The 10,288-nt window shown below is 37.4% G+C and overlaps 1 protein-coding gene across 7 annotated transcripts in view; it reads left to right on the top strand.

Annotated features, from left to right (window-relative positions):
• Positions 1-208: 208 nt before the first annotated feature.
• PHC3 (polyhomeotic homolog 3) overlaps positions 209-10,288 on the top strand; it is a 69,043-nt gene continuing 58,963 nt past the window's right edge. For all 7 annotated transcript variants that reach the window (XR_012487682.1, XM_074298171.1, XM_074298170.1 and 4 more), the window contains exons 1-4: positions 209-304; positions 3,134-3,299; positions 6,642-6,797; positions 7,613-7,690. Coding sequence is in view for 6 of the 7 variants with exons in the window: in XM_074298171.1 (XP_074154272.1) it covers positions 291-304; positions 3,134-3,299; positions 6,642-6,797; positions 7,613-7,690 (414 nt within the window). In the remaining variant the exon portion in view is untranslated. The remainder of the gene's footprint in view (positions 305-3,133; positions 3,300-6,641; positions 6,798-7,612; positions 7,691-10,288) is intronic.

Below are 10,288 nucleotides of genomic sequence, written 5' to 3'. Positions count from 1 at the left end.
CTGTTCCTTTGGGCTCCGAGGCCCTCGGCGCGCCAGCCTCTATCTCCCTCCTCGCTCCCCGCCCGCGGAGCTGAGGGGACGTCGGGGGCGGGACTCGAGAGGAAGAGGAGAGGACGGAGCCCGGGGGCACGAGAAACTCGGGGAGGGAGCTGGGCTGCGGCCGAGGGTAAGGCGGGGGAGCGCTAGTCGAATCGCCCCACGTGACCTCGGCCCCGCCCCACGTGACCCCCGCTCCCGCCCCGCGCCCTCGGCGCGCATGTGCAGGCCGCGTCAGTGATGGAGGAGAGAAGATGGCGGAAGCGGAGTGAGTGACTGGCTGGGAACGGTGGCCGCGGCCCGAGGGGCGTGGGTGGGAGTAGGGCCGGGACAGGGACGCGCGCGGTCCGGCAGACTGGCGGGGGCGCGCTCTACTAGGGGCTCCCAGTCCGAGGCCTCCTTGGCACGGCCTGGTGGGGACTTCGGGCCGGGCCTCGGGAGGCGCTGGGGCCGGGCAGGGGCGGGACGGCGGGGGAGGACACGCCCTGCCCACGGCGGGCCGCGATCACGCGTGGTCGGGCGTGCATCCTGCTCGGGTGCAGGGGGCTGCGTGCTCCCTGCTCTGTTTCGGTTTCCCCAACCCCTTAGAGGGTCGGGGCGGGCAGAATACCAGACCCCCGTCAGGGCTGAGCCTGTGGCCCCCGTGGGTGGCGTGCGTGGGGGCCCTTACTGCTGGCCGGGGCAGACCTCTTAGTGTCCCGTGGGCACCGTTACCAAGGAAACCCGCGAGCCAGAAATAATTTGCATGGTTTTTTAAAATCAAGTGGGGACCGCCCACGGGAGACGCACCCCACGCGGGTCTGACCCCCTTCTGTGTACGGGCTACCGAACGGAAGTGCTGCTGGGCCCTGCCTTCCAAGAGCTCAGCTTCCCCAGGGGTCGTGCAATAAACTCTTGTGGGTTCTTGTGGGCTGGGGGAGGCGACTAGAGGACTTCTCGGTCAGCCTTTATCTATCTATCTATCTATCTATCTATCTATCTATCTATCTATCTATCTATCTATCTATCTATCTATTCATGGCTGGGCTGGGGTTAAGTGACTTGCCCAGAGTCACACAGCTAGGAAGTGTTAATTTCTGAGATCACATTTGAACTCGGGTCCTCCTGAATTCAGGGCTGGTGCTCTATCCACTGCGCCACCTAGCTGCCCCTCCGTCAGCACTTATTAAGCGCCGACGGTGGTCTGGGCACTGCGTTGTTTGTGCATGGCTGGAGCCTGGACGGGGTTCGTGCTGACTGTCACGGATGGGGCCCTCCTCCCCGGGGCTTTGACTCTTTGGGGGAGAGGAGGGGCCTGGCTCAACCAAGAGGCTACACCGGGGCCAGGGTACATACGGTGCCTTGGAGGTTCTGGGGGGTGTCTATGGCTGAGACATTTCACCCGTGACCATTCCTTACGGAAGGACTTTAAGATACTTTATCTTTAATGAAAGGTGCAGGAAGAATGTAGAATACATTTAATAAATTCATATGTAAGATTACTAAAAAAAAAAATCATCAGCCTATATGGAATTTTCTATTATCAAATAAACTTTTTTTTTCCTCATTTAGTACTTTTTAAATTTGAGCATGTCATGCATAAGTTTTCATATTGTAATTATTTTATAGAACTCTGATAATAAAATGTGAGATTTGTACCTTAAAGGGAAGCAAACATATGAATAGTTTTTAAAGGTTGTTAAGATCATCATGCTCCATTCTTTTCTGTGAAATTGTAGCAGAATCCTTCTTAACCAGTGCTATTGATGTGTAGTGATTCAGATTTCATTTCCAAATCACAAAGAAAGCTGCCGAGGGAATCGGAATCTTCCATGGATGATTCATCTCCGGTTGGATTTCTAAAGTGGGGCTTCTCTAGAAATTAATAGCTGGGATTGTACAAAATTCTAGCAACTTGGAAACCCTTGAAAGTTGATCTGGAATAAAATGGAGTGATTTATATTATTGGGATCTGATTCTGTAGTTATCAATATCTTGACTTCAAACAAATGGAAAAAATGAAAAAGAATCTATAAGAAGGTCTATAAGAGGAAGGTCTATAAGGTCTATAAAAGGAAGATTCAATAAATGATACTATTTACAAGATTAGACCATGCTAATTCTTCAAGCAAAGCCTTTGGAAAAAAAAACAAAAAAAAACTAAGGGATTTAAGCCAGTTATTGTTTCTCTACAGCTTCCCCAAATCTGCTCTATGTTATTGTTTTAGTTACAATATAATTAAATTCTATTATATACAGTAAGGCTAACTTGAAATAGTTGAGAAGTAGGTAAATGTAAATTAATACAAGGTATGGGCACATTGTTGCTTAGAATTACTGCTCTATTTTGAGGGAGGTGTAGTCTAGGACATGCAACTGGAACCAGCAAAGAACTGTGTAAGAAGTCCTGTGAGAACGTAATGAATTGATCACAATAGTTTTTATTTGGGATGAACAGATCTGTTCTATTTAAATGAAGGCTACTAAATAGCGACATTAAGGGTCCTCTTTGCTGCCATCGGTGACTACTGGAAGAAGTGACCTTGTTGATCTCCTTTTTCTTCATTTGTTTAATGTGAGAATTGATTAGAGTGGTATTGTCAACGTCAGAAGTGGGAAGCTCACATAAAGATTCCTTTGGACCACATGCACCTATTGACATGGTTTTTTTGGTTTGTTTTTTAATTTATATACTTCCTAGTTCTATTTTAATCCACTTTGGGCTGTACTCCAGAATGTTGCAGCTGGGTTTAATACCTCTGGATTAGATGATCTCAGTCTTTTTTATCTCCAAAAATTATGTGATTTTTAGGAAGGGTCTTAAGGCTCTCTTCCTGTAATCTCTTTTCTAGATATCAGTTTGTTTTAAAAGCAAAAACAAAAAAAGCCCAATCTTTATTGCCAGTGCCAAGATGAATGTGACATTCTTTTGAGTTACTACAAATTCTGAATTGTTGAAGTATGACTGCAGGTAGGTCATATTGGTGGATTCTTCTGTCCCCCTTGGGCCTTGCTAAATTCATAAAGCATGTGTCATTTGTCTGGAGTAATTCGATTTTAAAGCACTTGGATGGTATAAGGCACTGGCCTAACATCTATTCTTTGTGTTCTTTGCTAGATTTAAGGAGCATCATACAAGTATGGATAATGAAGCAAACCCGGGAACGTCGTCCGTGTCTACAGCTCCTAGCAGTACAGCCACCACTACGATCAGCACTTCCTCCTCGAGGACACCACAACCACAGATCTCTGTTTATAGCGGCTCTGACCGACACGCTGTTCAGGTATGCCAGAAACAGTGAGGACGAGGAGACAGAGCTGTCGTTTGCTTCTGAGGAGGGTCAGGAGCAGGGAAGGCAAGGGATACTTCCCTCTTTCCAGAATTCTCCCCTCCTCACAGTAGGTCTAAGTAAGGCCATCACTGTCTTGCAGCAGTTAAGTATAGATAAAGCTTTCACTTATCCTGAGACTCGTGATACCTACTAACGTGTAGCTTGTAGTGTCTGGAAAAGTTAGGGTGCTCTCAGTCATTGCTACCTCATCTTAGGGGCACAAATTTAGTCCTGGAAGGTGAGAAGCTCACATTTTCGCAGCAGCTTTGGGGAATTCTCTTTGGACTTAACTAACTTCTTTCTAAATTTACGAAAAAACTTTGAAAAAAACTCTAGCTTTTGAGAATAATCTTTTTTAGTCCTGAATAAGATATTCTAGGATTTTTTTTAGTGAGATTTCATAATCTCTAGGGAAATTCCTCGAGTTTTGACTGAATAAAGATTTTTTTCTTCTCTGACTCAACACTCTCCTTTCCTTCATTTAATTTCCTTAATTGCATTATGTTTTGGAATCAACTCATTTCCCTGAAGAAAGAGATAGTCTCTGCTTAAGAGTGGATTCTTGGTATGGTGGTATACTTAAACTGTTCTCTGATTTAGTATCACAGATTCTAAAGCTACATTATGGTGCCCTGAAAGCCAAGCTATATGTAAATAGCTTTGGGGAGTAGGTACTTAAAGCCTTGATCTTAAAATTAGCCAAGTTCTTCAGAAAAACTATCCATATGTTTAAGCAGAGTCTGGTATGTGACATGTTGATTTACTAGTTTGTTCTAGGGAACACAATTTCCTTAAAGTTTTCATTTGACTATAAGAAAGTACCATGTTAGATGAATTACTGTTAAAAGGGCTCTTAGTATAGGAGGAACAATATTATAAATGAATAAATAACTACATAAAGCAAAGCGGATTTTTTTTGTTTTTGTTTTTTTGTTTTTTGGACTCCATGGTGGTTTCAGTCACCCTAAGAAAACTTTTTTTTTTTTTTTTTTTTTTTTTTTTTTTGCTTTGTGGAGAAATGGGAGTAGGCATCCATCTCTTTCTTAACTTTGAGGTTTTTGGCTTCACAGGTTGGGACATTTTTGTCTGGACCTTGACCTTCCTTAATTTCTTTTGCCACCACAGGGATGTTTTTTCATTTTTTTTTTTTTGTTTGTTTGCTAATTTTTGTGCTGTTGCCTTGCTATGGCTTAAGGATTCATTAGGATACTTGATGAATTTGGCTTATGGCAACTGTGAATATCAGAAGCCATTAAGACTTAGGCTATTTCCTATTTTGAGCTGAAAAGTGGGGATTTTCTTTATTACTCTTTTCGTGTGTGGCCTGTGACATTGATCCATTTGTTATATGAAGTTCTCAGATTTTTTTTTTCATTACCAAAAGATCGATATGTAAAGGAATGAATTAAATGTTCATAGTCTTGAATAAAGTAATTTCTAAATATTTCCTTTCAGTCAGTCTACCATCTTTAATACACACATACCTTCGCATGGCATGCATGTGCGCGCGCACACACACACACACACACACACACACACACAATCAATCAGTTTTGGTGAAAATTAATATTTTTTTTGCAAATAGTATTTTATTTTTTCCAATTACATGTAAAAATAGTTTTCAAAATGATTTTTTTTTATATTATAAATTCTTAATGATTTTCTTTTTTTATTTTTAAATTTATTTATTTATTCATATTCTTCTGTAGTCACATTTGAAACATTTTTTTTTTTATATTTGGTTTTAAGATTTTTGAGTTCTACATTCTCTCTTAGCTCCATACATAATTAAGAAACCATATGTAAAGTTATGCAAAACCTTCCTATAAAAGTCAAGTTGTGAAAAAAAACCATAGATCTCCCACCCTAATGAAAATTAAAACCCTCAAGAAAAAATAAGTTGAAAAGAAAGAGAAAGATAGAGGAAGAAAAAGAGGATGCTTCACTCTATTTGGCCACAATCAGTTCCTTTTCTGGATATTGATAGGATTTTTTTTATCATAAGTCCTTAAAAATAATTGTGGATGATTGTACTACTGAGAATAGCAAAGTCAGTTACAGTTGGTCATCCCAGAACATTGCTATTACTTTTTATACAGTATGTTTCACTTTCATGGAGGACTGTTCAGGGTTTTTCCCCAAAATTCATTTTTTAAAGATTTGAGATCTCCAATTTTTCTTCCTTCCTCCCTATTCTTCCTCTTTTAAGATGGTAAGCAATCTAATATAGGCTATACATACACAATCATGTAAACTTATTTCCTCGTCATGTTGTGAAAGTAACAACAAAAAGACATAAAAAAGTGAAAATAATATGTTTCTATCTGCATTTGGGGTCCATAATTCTTTGGATGTGGATGGCATTTTCCATCATGAATATTTTAAAATTATTTGATTATTTTATTGCTGAGTAGAACTAAGTCTTAATTTTTTTGGAAATCCTTCCTAGTTTAATTTCTTTTGCCACCACAGGGATGTTTTTTCATTTGTTTTTTGAGTTTGCTAACTTTTGTGCTGTTGCCTTGCTATGGCTTAAGGATTCATTAGGATACGTGAGGAGTTTGGCATATGGCACTTGTGAATATCAGAAGCCATTAAGACTCAGGCTATTTCCTATTTTGAGCTGAAAAGTGGGCATTTTCTTTATTCCTCTGCTCGTCATTTCCCAATTGATGGGTATCCTCTCAATTTCCAATTCTTTGCCACCAGAAAAGAGTTGCTATAAATATTTTTGTATAGAGGTCCTTTTTTATAATCTCTTTGAGATACAGACCTAGTGATATTTCTGGATCAAAGGGTAAGCAAAGTTTGGTTGCCCTTTGGACATAGTTCCAGTTGATCTCCAGAATGATTGGATCAGTTCACAATTCTACCAACAGTGCATTAGTGTCCCGATTTTCCCATATCTTCTCCAAACTTATTTTCCTTTTCTGTCATTTTAACTAATCTGATAGGTTTCAGGTAGTACCTCAGAGTTGTTTATGGTATCTTGGTGTAATATTTTGCTTTAAATTGCAGTAGCTGCAACAAAGGGGAGGTTTGAGAAACATCCTGTTTTTAACAATGATAAATGCATATTCTGAGTAAACGTTAAATTGTAGAAATTAGTGAACCCTGTTAAGCATAAGGAGAACTTAGGAAGTAATCTATCACAGTGAGCTTCATCTGAGTACTGAAAATTTACTGGAGGACTGCAAGCCAAACAGCCAAGATGAATTTCTTGACCTTTTATGTATTAGTTTGAAGCCTTTCTTTTGTAATTTGACTTTTCTCCCATTGCTCCCCAATTGCCAGGTCATTCAGCAGGCTTTGCACCGCCCCCCTAGCTCAGCAGCTCAGTACCTCCAGCAGATGTATGCGGCCCAGCAGCAGCACCTAATGCTGCACACAGCAGCTTTGCAGCAGCAGCACCTGAGCAGCTCCCAGCTCCAGAGCTTGGCGGCCGTGCAGGTGAGGTGGACGTTAACGGAGAGCATGCAGGACTCCACAGGAATACTTGGATATTAGGATTTCAAGGTTTTCAAGTATCATGTGACTCTCCTAACAGAATTTATTGATAGCAAATCATGTGAAAATTTACAAATAGGATGGACCTATTGTGTGTGTGTGTGTGTGTGTGTGTGTGTGTGTGTGTGTGTGTACCAAAGGGTTATATAGCAGAGCTTGGACTTTTTCAGGGAATAGTTTAGGGTTATATAAGCTGTGTTTGCAGTTTCAAGAACATAATTTGTCATTTAAATATTTTTGACAAATGTTTCCATTATTATTAGACTAGAACCTATTGATTTGTTGCAATAAAAATCATTTAACATGTAACTCTAAACCATCTTAGTAGGTGCGTGTAAAAGATCTCAGTTCCTGTAATATTTGAAAATGTATCTGTTTCACATATCAACAGATTCCCAGTTGCTGCTGCTTCTTGCTAAAGTTTTTTTAAAATCACAAAATATCCTGGCATAAATGAGGAAACTGAAACCTTGGGTAGTCAGTACAGCTCTAATTTCTCTATCAGTGACATAGTAATTGAATCATGTTTGTTTGGGCTTTGAACTGACAGCAGGGAAGTGGTGATCAGTCCTGTAGGGCCTGGGAAGTGTAGTTGAGAGAAAACACTGCTCCTTCTGTCTTCTAATTTGTTGTGCTAGAAGCTTGTTCCATGTGGTCCTTAGAGAGAATTCATGGCATCTTAGACATTTTTACTCACTGTGCTTCATAAACTCACTGCCAATAAGGGTTTATAAGAAACATATTACTTGTTCTTTTAGGCAAGTCTGTCCAGTGGGAGACCATCTACATCCCCTACAGGGAGTGTCACACAACAGTCAAGCATGTCCCAGACATCTGTAAGTGTCCTTAATTGTTTCCTGGCATTAAATATTTTAATTATTAAGTTTTCTAAAAATAAAATATTTTTTTAACCCTTAAAGAGTTTAGTGAAAGCTCTTTGAGGAATAGATACATAATAGTAATTTTTAGAAGGAATAACACCTGTCAGAAATTGATAACTAATATTTTCTGAGACCTCAGTCTCAGAACTGGTGTTAGCTTTTTTTGGATTTTTTTCTATAGGTGATTATTTCTCATGTGACACAAAAATCTGCATTTTTGAACTAGTACCCTTTTTTGCTGATTACTTCTTGATTCTAAGTGTTTAAACTAATTAGTATTTATGGAAAGCTCACTATATACAAAGCAATGTATTAAACAGTTACACCCTGCTACTGTTTATTAACTATATCTCATTATGTATAAGTAAATATATATCTAATTTTGCACAATTAATATTTTTAAAGTATACTTTTCATTTTTTAGCCTAGTTAAATAATATGACCAACCTTGTAAATATCTTCTTTTATACTATATTACTATACTTATACTATATATATACTAATATGTTATACTTCTTATATATATGCTATACTTATATACTATGCTTGAAAAACCTATATTTCATTCTGCAAATATATGATTATGTAATTGTAAGTTAAGAAAATATCAATAAACAATAAGCATTCATAGTAAAGAAAACTATTTTATTTTACTATTTAAATATATAATTTTAAAAGATAGTAGATAAAATTGATTAGATAAAAAATTCTAGAGCTAGATTTTTTTTTTGAGATTGATTTAAATAGATTACAATAATAATAATTATGTAAGGATATGCCCTAAATTGATTAAACATTCTGTTTCACCAAATGCTGAACCAATACGGCCATTAGTCTTATATTTTCTGAGCTGAAAATTCCATGTATTAAAATGCTACTTTAAATTTTTTTTTTTTAGAATAGCAGGATATTTGCAATTGTCCCAAAATTTTTACATTATGGTATGAAAAAATTTGTTCTGTATTAAGGATTTATAGTCTTGCTAAGAAAATAAAAATTTTAAATAAAGTGGAAAATTCAGCCCTAAGATATGCTTCAGTTTTGACATCTATAGCATTTGCCATTGGGAACTATGGAAAGAGCTGATACATGTTTCTCAGAACTAGTAAAAGGAAAATGATAAGTTTATTGTCCCATAAAACTGCATATTAGAAATCTGGAGGGATTTCTTTGAGAACTCGATCACTGTTTATATCATTTTTCCCCCCTTTGGGGGAAAACCTTCTAGATTTGAATCTGTTCCTTATATATCTTGAAAATGAGACCTTTGTCAATGAAACTTACTTCAAAGGTTCCTCCTTCCTTCTTCCCCAGATACCTGTTTCACTTCTCATTTTAACTGCATTATATTTCTTTGTGCAAAACCTTTTCAATTTTATAGTCAAAATTGTCCTTTTTATCTTGTGTGATCCTCTTTTTCACTTGTGTAGCCATGAACTCTTCCCCATCCAAAGCTCCAAAAGTTACCTTCTTTGCTTCCTTGCTTCTCTGATTTGTTTATGATGTGACCTTTCATATCCAGATCATGTATCATTTGGAGCTTCTCTTGATAAATGTGATGTATATAGTACAATAATATTTTTGCCAGACTGCTGGGCAGTTTCTTAGCAATTTTTGCTAAATAATCCTTTCCCTGGTCATTAGCTTTATTTAACACTGTTCTGCTTAACTATGTATGTTTGCATAGTATACTATGTTGTATACTGAATCTACTTCACTGAATGACCTCTTCTTTTTAGCCAGCACCAAATTGTTTTATGAGCACTGCTTTGTAGTACAATTTGAGATCTGGTATCGATACTCATATAACTTTTTTTTTTATGATTACTCCTTGAGATTATTGATCTTTTGTTCCTCTATGTGAATTTTGTTATTTTTCCTTTTCTATTTTTTTTTTTTTATCATTTTTTCTAGAAAATATTCCTTTTGATTTGATTGTTATGGCACTGAATAAATTAATTTAGGTAAGATTGCCTTTCTTGTTATATTGATTTGATTTACTCATGTGTAATTATTTAAATTGATCTTTGTTTTTGCAAAGAGTATTTATTTTATAGTTGGAATCACATAAGTCCTAGATTCATCTTGGTGGATATACTTCCAAATATTTTGTATTCTGATGTAGTTATTTCAGATCAAATTTCACTTTTTAGCTCTTATTGATGGGTTTTGTTGGCATCATACACGGATGCTGATGATCTATATGGATTTATTTTCTATGCCACAACTTTGCTGAAGTTATTGTTTCACTTTTTAGTCGACTCTTAAATTTTTCTAAATAAATTATATCATTTGCAAAAAGTGATAATTTTATTTCTCTTTGCTTGTGTGTATGTATTCTCCTCAATTTCTTTCTTTTTTTTTTAAATCTTAGTGCTTTAGTTTATTAAACAGTTATTATAATGTGCGTCTTTACTTTAAAACTTCATTTTATTAGGACTTCTGACTTTCTCCATTACTTATATTGTTTGCTCTTATAATAGAACTTATTTACTATATGTAAAAAAAAGATATTTATTTTTATGCTTTCTAGAGTTTTTAATAGAAGTAGGT

This window comes from Sminthopsis crassicaudata, chromosome 3 (genome assembly GCF_048593235.1).
Source record: "Sminthopsis crassicaudata isolate SCR6 chromosome 3, ASM4859323v1, whole genome shotgun sequence".
Lineage (NCBI taxonomy): Eukaryota > Metazoa > Chordata > Mammalia > Dasyuromorphia > Dasyuridae > Sminthopsis > Sminthopsis crassicaudata.
The sequence above is the reverse complement of the archived record's forward strand: the minus strand, read 5'-3'. Positions and strand labels throughout refer to the sequence as shown.